Source organism: Papio anubis, chromosome 10 (genome assembly GCF_008728515.1).
Source record: "Papio anubis isolate 15944 chromosome 10, Panubis1.0, whole genome shotgun sequence".
In the NCBI taxonomy this organism is placed as follows: Eukaryota; Metazoa; Chordata; class Mammalia; order Primates; family Cercopithecidae; genus Papio; species Papio anubis.
The window spans coordinates 42053931-42072230 of record NC_044985.1 but is presented as its reverse complement, the minus strand read 5'-3'; the positions used below and the strand labels follow the sequence as shown (position 1 = coordinate 42072230).

At 38.6% G+C, this 18300-nt stretch overlaps 1 protein-coding gene across 2 annotated transcripts in view; it reads left to right on the top strand.

Annotated features, from left to right (window-relative positions):
- The window catches only part of CCDC148 (coiled-coil domain containing 148), a 278990-nt gene that overhangs the window by 86754 nt on the left and 173936 nt on the right, over nucleotides 1–18300 (top strand). Inside the window, exons 2-3 of one of the 2 annotated variants that reach the window (XM_021923638.1) lie at nucleotides 6764–6826; nucleotides 14512–14633. In XM_021923638.1, coding sequence (XP_021779330.1) covers nucleotides 6764–6826; nucleotides 14512–14633 — 185 coding nt within the window. The remainder of the gene's footprint in view (nucleotides 1–6763; nucleotides 6827–14511; nucleotides 14634–18300) is intronic. The other variant, XM_017946545.1, reaches the window with a different exon arrangement.

Sequence of the window (18300 nt, the reverse complement as noted above, 5' to 3'; positions counted from 1 at the left end):
GACAAGGCTTTTCTCTGCAGCTGAGTCCTACCCTGAAGTGGGTGATGCTGGAGGCTATCTGCAGACTGCATTCCCACAGCAAGGCAGCGAGTCCTTTGATCTGGCTGGTGCATCTCTATATCTTGCTTTTTTTTTTTTTTTTTGGTCTTTTATATGTTTATTGGCTATTTGGGTGTCTTTTTTCATGAATTACTTGTTCAAATCTTTTTTTTTTAATATACTTTGAGTTCTAGAGTACATGTGCACGACATGCAGGTTTGTTACATATGTATACATGTGCCATGTTGGTGTACTGCACCCATCAACTCATCAGCACCCATCAACTCGTCATTTACATCAGGTATAACTCCCAGTGCCATCCCTCCCCCCTCCCCCTCCCCATAATAGGCCCCGGTGTGTGATGTTCCCCTTCCTATGTCCAAATGATCTCATTGTTTAATTCCCACCTATGAGTGAGAACATGCCGTGTTTGCTTTTCTGTTCTTGCGATAGTTTGCTGAGAATGATGGTTTGCAGCTGCATCCATGTCCCTACGAAGGACATGAACTCATCCTTTTTTATAGCTGCATAGTATTCCATGGTGTATATGTGCCACATTTTCTTAATCCAGTCTGTCACTGATGGACATTTGGGTTGATTCCAAGTCTTTGCTATTGTGAATAATGCCACAATAAACATACATGTGCATGTGTCTTTATAGCACCATGACTTATAATCCTTTGGGTATATACCCAGTAATGGGATGGCTGGGTCATATGGTACTTCTAGTTCTAGATCCTTGAGGAATCGCCATACTGTTTTCCATAATGGTTGAACTAGTTTACAATCCCACCAACAGTGTAAAAGTGTTCCTATTTCTCCACATCCTCTCCAGCACCTGTTGTTTCCTGAATTTTAATGATCGTCATTCTAACTGGTGTGAGATGGTATCTCATTGTGGTTTTGATTTGCATTTCTCTGATAGCCAGTGATGATGAGCATTTTTTCATGTGTCTGTTGGCTGTATGAATGTTTTCTTTTGAGAAATGTCTGTTCATATCCTTTGCCCACTTTTTGATGGGGTTGTTTGTTTTTTTCTTGTAAATTTGTTTGAGTTCTTTGTAGGTTCTGGATATTAGCCCTTTGTCAGATGAGTAGATTGCAAAACTTTTCTCCCATTCTGTAGGTTGCCTGTTCACTCTGATGGTAGTTCCTTTTGCTGAACAGAAGCTCTTTAGTTTAATTAGATCCCATTTGTCAGTTTAGGCTTTTGTTGCCATTGCTTTTGGTGTTTTAGACATGAAGTCCTTGCCCATGCCTATGTCCTGAATGATATTACCTAGGTTTTCTTCTAGGGTTTTTATGGTGTTAGGTCTAACATTTAAGTCTCTAATCCATCCTGAATTAATTTTCATATAAGGAGTAAGGAAAGGATCCAGTTTCAGCTTTCTACTTATGGCTAGCCAATTTTCCCAGCACCATTTATTAAATAGGGAATCCTTTCCCCATTTCTTGTTTTTCTCAGGTTTGTCAAAGATCAGATGGCTGTAGATGTGTGGTATTATTTCTGAGGGCTCTGTTCTGTTCCATTGGTCTATATCTCTGTTTTGGTACCAGTACCATGCTGTTTTGGTTACTGTAGACTTGTAGTATAGTTTGAGGTCAGGTAGCGTGATGCCTCCAGCTTTGTTCTTTTGACTTAGGATTGTCTTGGCAATGCAGGCTCTTTTTTGGTTCCATATGAACTTTAAAGAAGTTTTTTTCCAATTCTGTGAAGAAAGTCATTGGTAGCTTGATGGGGATGGCATTGAATCTATAAATTACCTTGGGCAGTATGGCCATTTTCACTATATTGATTCTTCCTGTCCATGAGCATGGTATGTTCTTCTATTTGTTTGTGTCCTCTTTTATTTCACTGAGCAGTGGTTTGTAGTTCTCCTTGAAGAGGTCCTTTACATCCCTTGAAAGTTGGATTCCTAGGCATTTTATTCTCTTTGAAGCAATTGTAAATTGAAGTTCATTCATGATTTGGCTCTCTGTCTGTTACTGGTGTATAAGAATGCTTGTGATTTTTGCACATTGATTTTATATCCTGAGACTTTGCTGAAGTTGCTTATCAGCTTAAGGAGATTTTGGGGTGAGATGATGGGGTTTGCTAAATATATAATCATGTCATCTGCAAACAGGGAAAATTTGACTTCTTCTTTTCCTAACTGAATACCCTTTATTTCTTTCTCTTGCCTGATTGCCCTAGCCAGAACTTCCAACACTGTTGAATAGGAGTGGTGAGAGAGGGCATCCCTGTCTTGTGCCAGTTTTTAAAGGGAATGCTTCCAGTTTTTGCCCATTCAGTATGATATTGGCTGTGGGTTTGTCATAAATAGCTCCTATTATTTTGAGATACATTCCATCAATACCGAATTTATTGAGAGTTTTTAGCATGAAGGGCTATTGAATTTTGTCAAAGACCTTTTCTGCATCTATTGAGATAATCATGTGGTTTTTGTCTTTGGTTCTGTTTATATGCTGGATTACATTTATTGATTTGCATATGTTGAACCAGCCTTGCATCCCAGGGATGAAGCCCGCTTGATCATGGTGGATAAGCTTTTTGATGTGCTGCTGGATTCGGTTTGCCAGTATTTTATTGAGGATTTTTGCATCAACGTTCATCAGGGATATTGGTCTAAAATTCTCTTTTTTTGTTGTGTCTCTGCCAGGCTTTGGTATCGGGATGAATTTGGCCTCATAACATGAGTTAGGGAGGATTCCCTCTTTTTCTATTGATTGGAATAGTTTCAGAAGGAATGGTACCAGCTCCTCCTTGTACCTCTGGTAGAATCTGGCTGTGAATCTGTCTGGTCCTGGAGTTTTTTTGGTTGGTAGGCTATTAATTATTGCCTCAATTTCAGAGCCTGCTATTGGTCTATTCAGGGATTCAACTTCTTCCTGGTTTAGTCTTGGGAAAGTGTAAGTGTCCAGGAAATTATCCATTTCTTCTAGGTTTTCTAGTTTATCTGTGTAGAGGTGTTTATAGTATTCTCTGATGATAGTTTGTATTTCTGTGGGGTCGGTGGTGATATCCCCTTTATCATTTTTTATTGCGTCTTTTTGATTCTTCTCTCTTTGCTTCTTTATTAGTCTTGCTAGCAGTCTATCAATTTTGTTGATCTTTTCAAAAAACCAACTCCTGGTTTCATTGAGTATTTGGAGGGTTTTTTTGTGTGTCTCTATCTCCTTCAGTTCTGCTCTGATCTTAGTTATTTCTTGCCTTCTGCTAGCTTTTGAATGTGTTTCCTCTTGTTTCTCTAGTTCTTTTAATCGTGATGTTAGGGCATCGATTTTAGATCTTTCCTGCCTTCTCTTTTGGGTATTTAGTGCTATAAATTTCCCTCTACACACTACTTTAAATGTGTCGCAGAGATTCTGGTATGTCGTATCTTTGTTCTCATTGGTTTCAAAGAACATCTTTATTTCTGCCTTTATTTTGTTATATACCCAGTAGTCATTCAGGAGCAAGTTGTTCAGTTTCCATGTAGTCTAGCGGTTTTGGTTGAGTTTCTTAGTCCTGAGTTCTAGTTTGATTGCACTGTGGTCTGAGAGACAGTTTGTTATATTTTCTGTTCTTTTACATTTGCTGAGGACTGCTTTACTTCCAACTATGTGGTCAATTTTGGAATAAGTGCGATGTGGTGCTAAGAAGGATGTATATTCTGTTGATTTGGGGTGGAGAGTTCTGTAGATGTGTATTAGGTCCGCTTGGTGCAGAGTTGAATTCACTTCCTGGATATCCTTGTTAACTTTCTGTCTCGTTGATCTGCCTAATGTTGACAGTGGGGTTTTGAAGTCTCCCATTATTATTGTATGGGAGTCTAAGTCTCTTTGTAAGTCTCTAAGGACTTGCTTTATGAATCTGGGTGCTCCTGTATTGGGTGCATATATATTTAGTGTAGTTAGCTCTTCTTGTTGAATTGATCCCTTTACCATTATGAAATAGCCTTCTTTGTCTCTTTTGATCTTTGTTGGTTTAAAGTCTGTTTTATCAGAGACTAGGATTGCAACCGCTGCTTTTTTTTTGTTCTCCATTTGCTTGGTAGATCTTCCTCCATCCCTTTATTTTGAGCCTATGTATGTCTCTGCATGTGAGATGGGTATCCTGATTACAGCAAACTGATGGATCTTGACTCTTTATCCAATTTGCCAGTCTGTGTCTTTTAATTAGACCATTTAGTCCACTTACATTTAAGGTTAATGTTGTTATGTGTGAACTTGATCCTGTCATTGTGTTATTAGGTGGTTATTTTGCTCGTTAGTTGATGCGGTTTCTTCCTAGCATCAATGGTCTTTATGTTTTGGCATGTTTTTGCAATGGCTGGTACCGGTTGTTCCTTTCCATGTTTAGTGCTTCCTTCAGGAGCTCTTGTAAGGCAAGCCTGGTAGTGACAAAATCTCTAAGAAATTGCTTGTCTGTAAAGGATTTTATTTCTCCTTCACTTATGAAAGTTAGTTTGGCCGGATATGAAATTCTGGGTTGAAAATTCTTTTCTTTAAGAATGTTGAATATTAGCCCCCACTCTCTTCTGGCTTGTAGAGTTTCTGCCAAGAGATCTGCTGTTAGTCTGGTGGGCTTCCCTTTGTGGGTAACCCGACCTTTCTCTCTGGCTGCCCTTGACATTTTTTCCCTCAATTCAACTTTGGTGAATCTGACAATTATGTGTCTTGGAGTTGCTCTTCTCGAGGAGTATCTTTCTGTTGTTGTCTGTATTTCCTGAATTTGAATGTTGGCCTGCCTGACTAGGTTGGGGAAATTCTCCTGAATAATATCCTGCAGAATGTTTTCCAACTTGGTTCCATTTTCCCTGTCACTTTCAGGCACCCCAATCAGACGCAGATTTGGTCTTTTTACATAATCCCATATTTCTTGGAGGCTTTGTTCATTTCTTTTTCCTCTTTTTTCTCTAAACTTCTCTTCTCACTTCATTTCATTCATTTGATCTTCAGTCATTGATACTCTTTCTTCCAGTTGATCGAGTCGGTTATTGAAGCTTGTGCATTTGTCATGTATTTCTTGTGTCAGGGTTTTTATCCCTATCAGTTCGTTTATGGCCTTCTCTGCATTGATTATTCTAGTTATCCATTCTTCCATTCTTTTTTCAATATTAATTTCTTTGTGCTGGGTACATAGTTCCTCCTTTAGCTCTGAGAAGTTTGATCGACTGAAGCCTTCTTCTCTCAGCTCTTCAAAGTCATTCTCCATCCAGCTTTGATCCATTGCTGGCGATGAGCTGTGTTACTTTGAAAGGGGAGATGTGCTCTGATTTTTTGAATTTCCAGCTTTTCTACCCTGCTTTTTCCCCATCTTTGTGGTTTTATCTGCCTTTGGTCTTTGAAGATGGTGACTTACTGATGGGGTTTTGGTGTGGGTGTCCTTTCTGTTAGTTTTCCTTCTAACAGTCAGGACCCTCAGCTGTAGGTCTGTTGGAGACTGCTTGAGGTCCACTCCAGACCCTGTTTGCCTGGTATCAGCAGTGGAGGCTGCAGAAGATAGAATATTGCTGAACAGCAAGAGTTGCTGTCTGATTCTTGCTCTGAAAGCTTCATCTCAGGGGTGTACCCTGACGTGTGAGGTGTGAGGTGTCGGTCTGCACCTAGTGGGGGATGTCTCCCATTAGGCTACTCAGGGGTCAGGGACCCACTTGAGCAGGAAGTCTGTCCGTTCTCAGATCTCAACCTCCATGCCGGGAGATCCACTGCTGTCTTCAAAGCTGCCAGACAGGGTCATTTATATCTGCAGAGGTTTCTGCTGCTTTTTGTTTAGCTATGCCCTGTCCCCAGAGGTGGAGTCTACAGAGTCAGGCAGGCCTCCTTGAGCTGCAGTGGGCTCCACCCAGTTTGAGCTTCCTGGCGGCTTTGTTTACTTACTTAAGCCTCAGCAATGGCCGGTGCCCATCCCCCGGCCTTGCTGCTGCCTTGCAGTTAGATCTCAGATTGCTGTGCTAGCAATGAGGGAGGCTCCGTGGGTGTGGGACCCTCTGGGCCAGGTGTGGGATATAATCTCCTGGTGTGCCGTTTGCTAAGACCCTTGGTAAAGCGCAGTATTAGGGTGGGAGTTACCCGATTTTCCAGGTGTTGTATGTCTCATTGTCCCTTGGCTGGGAAAAGGGATTCCCTTCCCCCTTGCACTTCCCAGGTGAGGCAATGCCTCGCCCTCCTTCAGCTCTTGCTGGTCGGGCTGCAGCAGCTGACCAGCACCGATTGTCCGGCACTCGCCATTGAGATGAACCCGGTACCTCAGTTGAAAATGCAGAAATCACCCATCTTCTGTGTCGCTTGCGCTGGGAACTGGAGGCTGGAGCTGTTCCTATTTGGCCATCTTGCTCCATGTCCCTGCATCTCTATATCTATCAAAAGTGGATAATAGTTGTAATAGAAGTAGTGAATAATTTATTCTTCAATTTAGGTAATTTCTTTCCTCCCAGGAACACAAAATAAAACACATAACAACTTTCTAATAACAAAATTTTTATCAGTCACTGGAACAATCCAGCAGGGGAGGATTAAGAGGGAAAAAATAGGAAAGAGTGGACCAAGAACAAGAAAGGCACAGAAAAACACTAATGGAGGGAGGCTTCTAGGGGCAAGAAAAGCAAATTTTAATAAAATAAAAAGCATTATGGCACCCAGTCCTGGGTCTTACTTTTAAAAATACTTCAAGTAACACAGCTTTAAAAACATTTATAAAATAATATTATGAAATTTTAGTTCTCTCTTGTTTCCTTAACAGATATGGAAAAAATGAATCAAAGAGACCGACCATTCATGACAATTCAGAGAAATGATAGCTCAGGTATTTTTCCTACTTCCAACTCTGTTTTATTATTTGCACTGGATTATGTACTTTTGAAATGATATACAATTGGAATGTTGATTTTTCAAATATTTAAATAATGGAAAGCTTACTTTCTGGTTACGTTGAATGACTGGCCAGTTCCTTACAATGGGTTTGTTTTAATCCTCAACAGTGGTCAGGATACCCTTGCCGCCTTCTCCTTCTTCTGCTTCTGTTTCTGCTTCTGCTGCTGCTGCTGCTTCTGCTGCTGCTTCTGCTGCTGCTGCTGCTGCTGCTGCTGCTGCTTCTGCTGCTTCTGCTTCTTCTGCTTCTGCTTCTGCTTCTGCTGCTTCTGCTTCTGCTTCTCCTTCTCCTTCTCCTTCTCCTTCTCCTTCTCCTTCTCCTCCTTCTCCTTCTCCTGCCCCTGCCCCTGCCCCTGCCCCTTCCTTCTTCCTCTTCCTCTTCCTTCTTCCTTCCTCCTCCTCCTCCTCCTCCTCCTCCTCCCCCTCCTCCTCCTCCTCCTCCTCCTCCTCCTCCTCCTCCTCCTCCTCCTCTTCTTCTTCCTCCTCCTCCTCCTCCTTTAAGTTCTGGGGAACATGTACAGAACGTGCAGGCTTGTTACATAGGTATACATATGCCATGGTGGTTTGCTGCGCCCAGCAACCCATCCTCTACATTAGGTATATCTCTTAATGCTATCCCTCCCCTAGCCCCCCAGCCCCCAACAGGCCCCGGTGTGTGATGTTCCCCTCCCTGTGTCCATGTGTTCTTATTGTTCAACTACCACTTATGAGTGAGAACATGTAGTGTTTGGTTTGCTGTTCTTGTGTTAGTTTGCTGAGAGTGATGGTTTCCAGCTTCATCCATATCCCTGCAAAGGACATGAACTCATCCTTTTTTATGGCTGCTTAGCATTCCATGGTGTATATGTGGCACATTTTCTTCAACCAGTCTATCATTGATGAGAATTTGGGTTGGTTCCAAGTCTTTGCTATTGTGAACAGTGCTGCAATAAACATACATGTGCATGTGTCTTTATAGTAGAATGATTTATAATCCTCTAGGTATATACCCAGTAATGGGATTGCTGAATCAAATGGTATTTCTGGTTCTAGATCCTTGAGGAATCGCCACACTGTCTTCCACAATGTTTGAACTAATTTACAGTCCCACTAACAGTGTAAACGTGTTCCTATTTCTCCACATCTTCTCCAGCATGTGTTGTTTCCTGACTTTTTAATGATCACTATTCTAACTGGCATGAGATGGTATCTCACTGTGGTTTTGATTTGTATTTCTCTAATGACCAGAGATGATAAGCTTTTTTTTTTTTTTCATATGTTTGTTGGCTGCATAAATGTCTTCTTTTGAGAAATGTCTGTTCATGTCCTTCACCCACTTTTTGATGAGGTTGTTTTTTTCTTGTAAATTTGTTTAAGTTCTTCATTCATTCTGGATATTAGCCCTTTGTCAGATGGATAAATTGCAAAATTTTTCTCCCATTCTGTAGGTTGCCTGTGCACTCTGATGATAGTTTCTTTTGCTATGCAGAAGCTCTATATTTTGATTAGATCCCATTTGTCAATTTTGGCTTTTGTTGCCATTGCTTTTGGTGTTGTAGTCATGAAGTCTTTGCCCATGCCTATGTCCTGAATGGTATTGCCTAGGTTTTCTTCTAGGATTGTTATGGTTTTAGGTATTACATTAAGTCTTTAATCCATCTTGAGTTAATTTTTGTATAAAGTGTAAGGAAGAGATCCAGTTTCAGTTTTCTGCATATGGCTAGCCAATTTTCCCAACACTATTTATTAAATGGGGAATCCTTTCCCCATTTGCTTGTTTTTTCAGGTTTTTCAAAGATCAGATGGCTTTAGATGTGTGGCTTTATTTCTGAGGCCTCTGGTCTGTTCTGTTGGTCTACATATCTTTTTTGGTACCAATCCCATGCTGTTTTGGTTACTGTAGCCTTGTAGTATAGTTTGAAGTCAGGTAGCATGATGCCTGCAGCTTTGTTGTTCTTGCCCAGCATTGTCTTGGCTATGCGGGCTCTTTTTTGGTTCCATAATAGTTTAAAGTATTTTTTTCTGATTCTGTGAAGAAAGTAAATGGTAGCTTAATAGGGATGGCATTGAATGTGTAAATTACTTTGGGCAGTATGGCCATTTTCACAATATTTATTCTTCCTATCCATGAGCATGGACTATTTTTCCATTTGTTTGTGTCCTCTCTTATTTCCTTGAGTAGTGGTTTGTAGTTCTCTGTGAAGAGGCCCTTCACATCACTTGTAAGTTGTATTCCTAGGTGTTTTACTCTCTTTGTAGCAATTGTGAATGGGAGTTCACTCATGATTTTGTGCTCTATTATTGGTGTATAGGAATGCCTGTGACTTTTGCACATTGATTTTGTATCCTGAGACTTTGCTGAAGTTGCTTATCAGCTTAAGGAGATTTTGAACTGAGATGATGGTGTTTTCTAAATATACAATCATGTCATCTGCAAACAGAGACAATTTAACTTCCTCTCTTCCTATTTGAATACCCTTTATTTCTTTCTCTTGCCTGACTGCCCTGGCCAGAACTTCCAATACTATGTTAAAGTGGAGTGGTGAGAGAGGGCATCCTTGTCTTGTGCCGGCTTTAAAAGGGAATGCTTCCAGTTTTTGCCCATTCAGTATGATATTGGTTGTGGGTTTATCATAAATAGCTCTAATTATTTTGAGATCTGTTCCAGCAATACCTAGTTTATGGAGAGCTTTAGCATGAAGGGCTGTTGAATTTTATCAAAAGCCTTTTCTGCATCTATTGAGATAATCACGTGGTTTTTGTCATTGGTTCTGTTTATGTGATGAATTACGTTTATTGATTTGCATTTTGTTGAACCAGCCTTGCATCCCTGGAATGAAGCCAACTTGATCGTGGTGGATAAGCTTTTTGACGTGCTGCTGGATTCGGTTGCCAGTATTTTATCGAGGATTTTTGCATTGATTTTCATCAGGGATATTGGCCTGAAATTTTATTTTTTTGTTGAGTCTCTGCCAGGTTTCGCTATCAGGATGATGATGGCCTTATAAAATGAGTTAGGGAGGATTCCCTCTTTTTTTATCGTTTGGAATAGTTTCAGAAGGAATGGTACCAGTTCCTCTTTGTACCTTTGTAGAATTCAACCGTAAATCCATCTGGTCTTGGACTTTTTTTGGTTGGCAAGCTATTAATTACTGCCTCAATTTCAGAACTTTTCAACTTCTTCCTGGTTTCGACTTGGGAAGGTGTATGTGTCCAGGAATTTTTACATTTCTTCTAGATTTTCTAGTTCATTTGCATAGAGGTATTTATAGTATTCTCTGATGGTAGTTTGTATTTCTGTGGGATCATTGGTGATATACCCTTTATCAATTTTTATTGTGTCTATTTGATTCTCCTCTTTTTTCTTCTTTATTAGTCTGGCTAGCGGTCTATTTTGTTAGTTTTCTCAAAAAACCAGCTCCTGCATTCATGGATTTTTTTGAAGGGTTTTTCTTGTCTCTAGCTCCTTCATTTCTGCTCTGATCTTAGTTATTTCTTGTCTTCTGCTAGCTTTTGAATGTGTTTGCTCTTGCTTCTCTAGTTCTTTTAATTGTGATATTAGGGTGTCAATTTTAGATCTTCTCCATGCTTTCTCTTGTGGGCATTTAGTGAGATAAATTTCCCTCTAATCACTGCTTTAAATGTGTCCCAGAGATTCTGGTACATTGTGTCTTTGTTCTCATTGGTTTCAAAGAACTTATTCATTTCTGCCTTAATTTTGTTACTTACCCAGTAGTCATTCAGGAGCAGGTTGTTCAGTTTCCAGGTAGTTGTGTAGTTTTGAGTGAGTATCTTAATCCTGAGTTCTAATTTGATTGCACTGTGATCTAAGAGACTGTTATGATATCCATTCTTTTGCATTTGCTGAGGAGTGTTTTACTTCCAACTCTGTGGTCAATTTTAAAGTAAGTGCGATGTGGTGCTGAGAAGAATGTATATTCTGTTGATTTGGGGTGGAGAGTTCCGTAGCTGTCTATTAGGTCTGCTTGGTCCAGAGCTGAGTTCAAGTCCTGAATATCCTTAATTTTCTGTCTTGTTGATCTGTCTAATATTGACTGTGGGGTGTTAAAGTCTCCCATTATTATTGCGTGGGAGTCTGTCTCTTTGTAGGTCTCTAAGAACTTGCTTTATGAATCTGTATTGGGTGCATATATATGTAGGATAGTTAGCTCTTCTTGTTGCTTTGATCTCTTTAGCATTATGTAATGCCCTTCTTTGTCTCTTTTGATCTTTGTTGGTTTAAAATCTGTTATGTCAGAGACTAGGATTGCAACCCCTGCTTTTTTTTTTCTTTTGCTTTCCATTTGCTTGGTAAATATTCCTCCATCCCTTTATTTTGAGCCTGTGTGTATCTTTGCATATGAGATGGATCTCCTGAATAGAGCACACTGTTGGGTCTTGACTCTTTATTCAGTTTGTCAGTCTGTGTTTTTAATTGGGGGCATTTAGCCCATTTACATTTAAGGTTAGTATTGTTATGTGTGAATTTGATCCTGTCATCATGATGTTAACTGGTTATTTTGTCTGTTAGTTGATGCAGTTTCTTCATAGTGCCGATGGTCTTTACAATTTGGTATGTTTTTGCAGTGGCTGGTACCAGTTGTTCCTTTCTGTATTTAGTGCTTCCTTCAGGAGCTCTTGTAAGGCAGTCCTGGTGGTGACAAAATCTCTCAGCATTTGCTCGTCTGTAAAGGATTTTATTTCTCCTTCATTTATGAAGCTTAGTTTGGCCGGATATGAAATTCTGGGTTGAAAATCTTTTCTTTAAGAATGTTGAATATTGGCCCCCACTGTCTTCTGGCTTGTAGGGTTTCTGCAGAGAGATCCACTGTTAGTCTGATGGGCTTCCCTTTGTGGGTAACCGAACCTTTCTCTCTGGCTGCCCTTAACATTTTTTCCTTCATTTCAACCTTGGTGAATCTGATGATTATGTGTCTTGGGGTTGCTCTTCTGGAGGAGTATCTTTGTGTTGTTGTCTGTATTTCCTGAATTTGAATGTTGGCCTGTCTTACTTGGTTGGGGAAGTTCTCCTGGATAACATCCTGAAGAGTGTTTTCCAACTTGGTTCCATTCTCCCTGTCACTTTCAGGTACACCAATCAAACATAGGTTTGGTCTTTTCACATAGTCCCATATTTCTTGGTGGCTTTGTTTGTTCCTTTTCATTCTCTTTTCTCTAATCTTATCTTCATATTTTATTTCATTAAGTTGATATTCAACCTCTGATATCCTTCTTTCTGCTTGATCCATTTAGCTATTGATACTTGTGTATGCTTCATAAAGTTCTTGTGCTGTGTTTTTCAGCTCCATGAGATCATTTATGTTCTTCTCTAAACTGGTTATTCTAGTTAGCAGTTTGACTAATTTTTTTCAAGGTTCTTAGCTTCGTTGAATGAGGTTAGAACATGCTCCTTTAGCTTGGAGGAGTTTGTTATTACCCATCTTCTGAAACCTACTTCTGTCAATTCGTCAAATTCATTTTCCATCCAGTTTTGTTCCCTTGCTGGTGAGGTGTTGTGATCCTTTGGAAGGGAAGAGGCATTCTGGTTTTTGGAATTTTCAGCCTTTTGGCACTGGCTTCTCCCCACCTTTGTGGATTTATCTATTTTTGGTCTTTGATGTTGGTGACCTTTGGCTGGGGTTTCTTTTTTGTTGATGTTGATGCTATTCCTTTCTGTTCATTAGTTTTCCTTCTAACAGACCCCTCTGCTGCAGGTCTGCTGGAGTTTGCTGGAGGTCCACTCCACACCCTGTTTACCTGCTGCAGAACAGCAAAGGTTGCTGCCTGTTCCTTCCTCTGGAAGCTTTGTCCCAGAGGGGCACCCGCCAGATGCCAGCTGGAGCTCTCCTGTATGAGGTGTCTGTCTGCCCCTTCTGGGAGGTGTGTCCCAGTCAGAAGACATGGGGGTCAGGGACCCAGTTGAGGAGGCAGTCTGACCCCTAGCAGAGCTCGAACACTGTGCTTGGAGATCCGCTGCAAGGAGCTGACAGGCAGGGAAGTCTAAGTTTGGTGAAGCTGCACTCACAGCCGCCCGCCCCTTCCTCCAGGTGCTCTGTCTCAGGGTGATGGGAGTTTTATCTATAAGCCCCTGACTGAGGCTGCTGCCTATTTTTCAGAGATGCCCTGCCCAGAGAGGAGGAATCTAGAGAGGTAGTCTGTCTACAGCAGCTTTGCTGAGCTGCAGAGGGCTCTGCCCAGTTGGAACTTCCCTGTGGCTTTGTTTACACTGTGAGAGGGAAATCACCTACTCAAGCCTCAGTAATGGTAGACACCCCTACCCCCACCAAGCTCAATCATTCCTGGTCAACTTCAGACTGCTATGCTGGCAGCGGGAATTTCAAGCCAGTGGTTCTCAGCTTGCTGGGCTCCATGTGGGTGGGATCCACAGAGCTAGACCACTTGGCTCCCTGGCTTCAGCCCCCTTTCCAGGGGAGTGAACGGTTCTGTCTCACTGGCATTCCAGGCACCACTAGGGTATGAAAAAACTCCTGCAGCTAGCTCGGTGTCTGCTGAAATGGCTGCCCGGTTTTGTGCTTGAAACCCAGGGCCCTGGTGGCATAGGCATTCAAGGGAATCTCCTGGTCTGTGGGTTGCAAAGACCATGGGAAAAGCATAGTATTTGGGCTGGGGTGCACCATTCCTCATGTCACAGTCCCTCATGATTTCCCTTGGCTGGGGAGGGAGTTCCCCAACTCCTTGTGCTTCCTGGGTGAGGTGACACCCCACTGTGCTTCGGCTTGCTGTCCACGGGCTGCACCCACTGTCTAACCAGTCCCAGTGAGATGAGCCAGGTACCTCAGTTGGAAATGCAGAAATCACCCACCTTCTGCATCGATCTAGCTGGGCACTGCAGACTAGAGCTGTTCCTATTTGGCCATCTTGCCAGGTCATGTGATCCATGATTTACTTAATAAATCCTAATTACTTTATATGACACAGATGAATTATTCATATAATTGAGGTGGAAGTACATGTTTTGTTTGAGTTACTCAAGTTATTGTATATTTTATGCTACTTGAACTTAGAGCAACCCTTGCTTGTGTTTTGCTTTATCCAAATGGCTCATATCATACCGGACTAGGACATTGTATGTATTTGGATGTAGATTACTCAAACATCTTACATGGTTTTAATATTTTTCAATGTATTAAACTTTTAGCTTTCAGTTTCAACCTTTTTTCAAATTTAATTAAAATTATTTTGATTTTTCTAAGTTAAAAATGCATCTATGATTGAAAAATCTATTTATATAATTTGATTTATAACGATGTGATACTTAATATTCACAGTTGATGTCTATCACATTTTAAATAAAAAGAATGGGTTAACAGTCATCATACGTTGTAGCTTGGCATTATAATTTTCTAAAATCTTCAATATACAGTACTAATTTAGCTGAAAGCATTCCCTCTGTACCCTTTCAGAAGTAATGTTGTGCAAGAAATAAAGGGGCTATATTATAATAATTTCTAGAAATAGAGGCCTCAAATATATTATCAATATTGTAATATATTATTTCTTGTGTTTGCTTAAAAATATTTAAAAATAAGATCTGAAGTCGACATGTTGCCCTAATTATATTTTGACTTCCAATAACATGATATTCTTTCTTTGTCATTTTTCTATTTTTATACCTAATAGATCATCTGGTATTGCATATGAAAAATGAGATGAGAAACACCAAGTACAAACCAGTAGACTATCAACAATTGCGTGTATTAACTGAAGCAAAGAAATTAGCTTCTGCCTCTGCAGAGCTAAAGGTTAGAAGTTATGTGTGTATGTGTTTTTCTAGTTTTAGAAAATTGAATTGCTAGAAAGTATTTACAATGTAAATGTGAAAATAAATGACATTCCAAATAGTTGTTAGAAACTCCCAAATAGTAATAATAGTGAATAGCAGCTAACATTTATCGAATGCTCTCAGACACCATTACATAGTTTACATGCATTCTTTACCCATTTAATGTTTAGAACAACTCTTTGAGGTCTGAATTCCACTTTATTTTTTGAAAGACAGTTATTTTATTAGCTTTCAACAACTTCCAACTTAATCTGAAGAATAAAAATTGTTAGTAATTACCAGCTGCTGACTATTATCTGATTAAGGCTCCTTCTCCAACACTATACAAATACGTCCTCAGGTGCTCTCTTTTCTAGAATTCCGTTTTTGGCTTAAAGATATGTTCCAAGCCAGGGTGAACCTAGGCTAGATTTGAAACGAGATTATGTGCAAGTGATTTTGCACAATATTTTAGGACCATGTATAGTTTAGGATTACACAGTATGATTCTTTCTTGTGGAAATAATAGAGTTCATTGAAAACAGTATTTTCATTACTTGGCTGCAGTAAAAACAGGTTAGGTGAAGCAACTTGTTACATAATTTGCATGTTGTTTGTATTCATAATTTTCATGGTTTATTCATTTTGCCTTTTATTGTTAATATCTTTTTTTATAGAAGGCAATTGTTATGATTTCAAAGCACATTTGATACTCTATTCTGGAGAGATTACCATATATTCATGGGCTATATCTCCTCAAACTAAGGCAATCACTTAAAAGCCAGGGCATTATTTATGGTTTATATAACTTTAAAATAAGTTAATGTTATGGGAACATTCAAAGAAATTTTGTGGTAAAGTCACTTATATTACTATTATCCTAACAAAACTTTTCATATTCCTGACTTCTGTTTATTGTACACGTATATATAAACATAAACATATTACACATTTTATTTTTCCCATGATAAGCATAGACATGAAATCATGTACACTTTTCTCCCTAACAGTCTGTCACATAATCTTTTAAATATTTAATTGTTCAAGCCAGTACATATTTATTATGTGTCTACTATTTGCCTTGAAGATACAATGGTAAGCAAAATACAGCCCTTGCCTTTATGAAATTTACTGTTTGCTGGGGGAGGGAGAGGAGTCAGTGTTTATCAAATAAGCCTGGAAGTAAAATTATCCAAAGTATAAACTGCAATAAAAACCATGCTGTCTGGTGTATAATAGGATTTGATCTTTACTGAGTGGTTAGGGAAGGCTTTTCTGAGGAAGGGATATTGGAATTGGGATCTCAAGGCCAATAAAGTACAAAGTTACAATGAGATAGGAAGAATCAGTTCTGGTGTTCTATTGCACAGTAGGGTGAGGATGAGTAACAGTAAGGTATTGTATATTACAAAACAGAAGAGAGGCTGTTGAATATACTCCCCACAAAAAAATGATAAATGCATGTGACGATGGCCGTGCTAAATACCCTGATTTAACGTATATTTTTATATAACATATATATGTATCAAAACATCAAATTGTGCCCATAAATATGCACAATTACAATATGTCAATTAAAAATATAATACAAAAGAATTAACTAGGTAAAAACAGGAGTGACAAGTACTCCGAAGAGAAAATGATGCATGCATTATCCCACCCCAATTTTTAGATATTTGAGATGTACCCAATTTTGTGATAATAGAAATTATGCTACTTCAAGCATAGAGACTTTTCATGTTTTAGAATCCTCTACTCTCATAGGAAAAATTCCCATGATTGGGACATCTGGATCAAAAATGTGAGTGTTTTTTAGTGTTTTTGAGACTTGTTACCAAATTTCTTTCCCAAGGTATTGTTTTAATGAAGATACCAAACAAATGTATTCTCTACACCCTTGTCAGTATTGGAATAGATAAATATTCATGTATGTATATATATACACTTATATTTCTAATACTATCCATCCATCCATCCATTCGAGATGTACCAAAAAAGATATTTTGACTGAATGTAGAATGGTTGAGTGTTAAAATCAGTATTTTGTCAAAGTGAATTTCTCTTTGGTGATAGACTCATTATGAAAGAATCAATATATTTCAGATTTTTAATTATTATTGTGGTCTTTATAGTTTGGTATCAAGTGCAGGAACAATAATTTCTCAGCACTGTCAGCTGCTAGATTGCCACTCTGGTCACTGTATTTACATATTTGTGCGGTTAAACAGATGCTCACTTTCAACTGGCATTTTAAATAAGATCAGTAACCTTTTTGTTCATAGCGGAATGTAATTCAGGAAGAAGCTTTTCTAGAAATAACTGTGTACCTGGGATTCATAGCTTGGCAAATCTCAAAAAAAAATCCCTTGTCTTTAACTAATGAAAACGGTTCAGAGTCTGTAGCAATCATTTTGACAAGCTTTTGCTTCCGTTTTCAGTCTCCGTAGATTCATGATGATAAGGAATTGTCCTTTTAAAGCATTTTGGAATGTCTGTTGTTTTGAATTTCAGTTAGTGAGAACAAAATGTGTCCTAGGTACTTCATCATTTTCTAACACTTGCTTTTTTTTCTTCATGCAGTTTTCATTTTTTATTATATCTGGATTAAGGAAAATGCATTGGGAATATTGTTGTACATTATTTTTTGGAGTCTTCCCTTCTAATTTAATTTAAAGGTGGCAAGTTGACATTTTGCTTTTAATTTATTCTTGTAAGTTGTGAACAATTGCCAAATAGGACTTTTTCTTAAAAGACTCATGGCTTAAGTGGAATTAAATAAATGGAAATTAAATACAACTCAAAGTTTTTTTTTAATGTCCTGAATGCTAAGATAAAAAACAATCCACACTAACTAGAATTATGATTATAATAGTATCTCTGTTATTCTTTCATATATTACTTGAATTAAAAATATGTAGGCTCAAAAAGAACATATTATTATTCTTAATGTTTCATAGCTAACACATTCTCTCTTAATATTTGTATTAGTTATTGGCCTACTTCCCTGTTTATTTTACCATTTAAGTGCACTCTTTTTTTAGACATGTAATTTACAGTTTTAATAATCATTGTTAATTATTACAGCACTTTTCTCTAGCAATATTAAATATAAACATATTTAAATAAAATGATAAAATATTAACATTTAAAGCACAAAAAGAGATTATTGCTTCAAGTTACATCTAGAATGCATAGTTACCTGTCTGATTTATACTACTGGTATTATTAACAAGCTAGATGTGATGGTCATCGATATAATCACTGTGTCATTGATCATGCACAATTTCTTGGATGTCAACCATATAAGACTGAAGTGGACAGTCAGTGATCTAGTCTTTCAAAGGCTGAGATTGAACCTGAAAACAAATAATGGAGTTGGGCTAAAAACTGAGACCAATTTTGGTACATTGTGTGTAACTGTTCATTCCCAGTGTATTAACTGTTAAAAAGATCTTTACAATTATTTTTAAATTTGAATTTCTTTGCTTAGATACTTCTTGTACAGCTCAAGGCTTCATTAATTCTTTTAAAAAATGTTATAGAAAATTATAAACATATGAACAAGTGGATTGAATGGTATAGTGAATCTCCATGTCACATCATTCAGCTTCAACAATGATCAACTTTTGACCATTGTTTGCTCTATA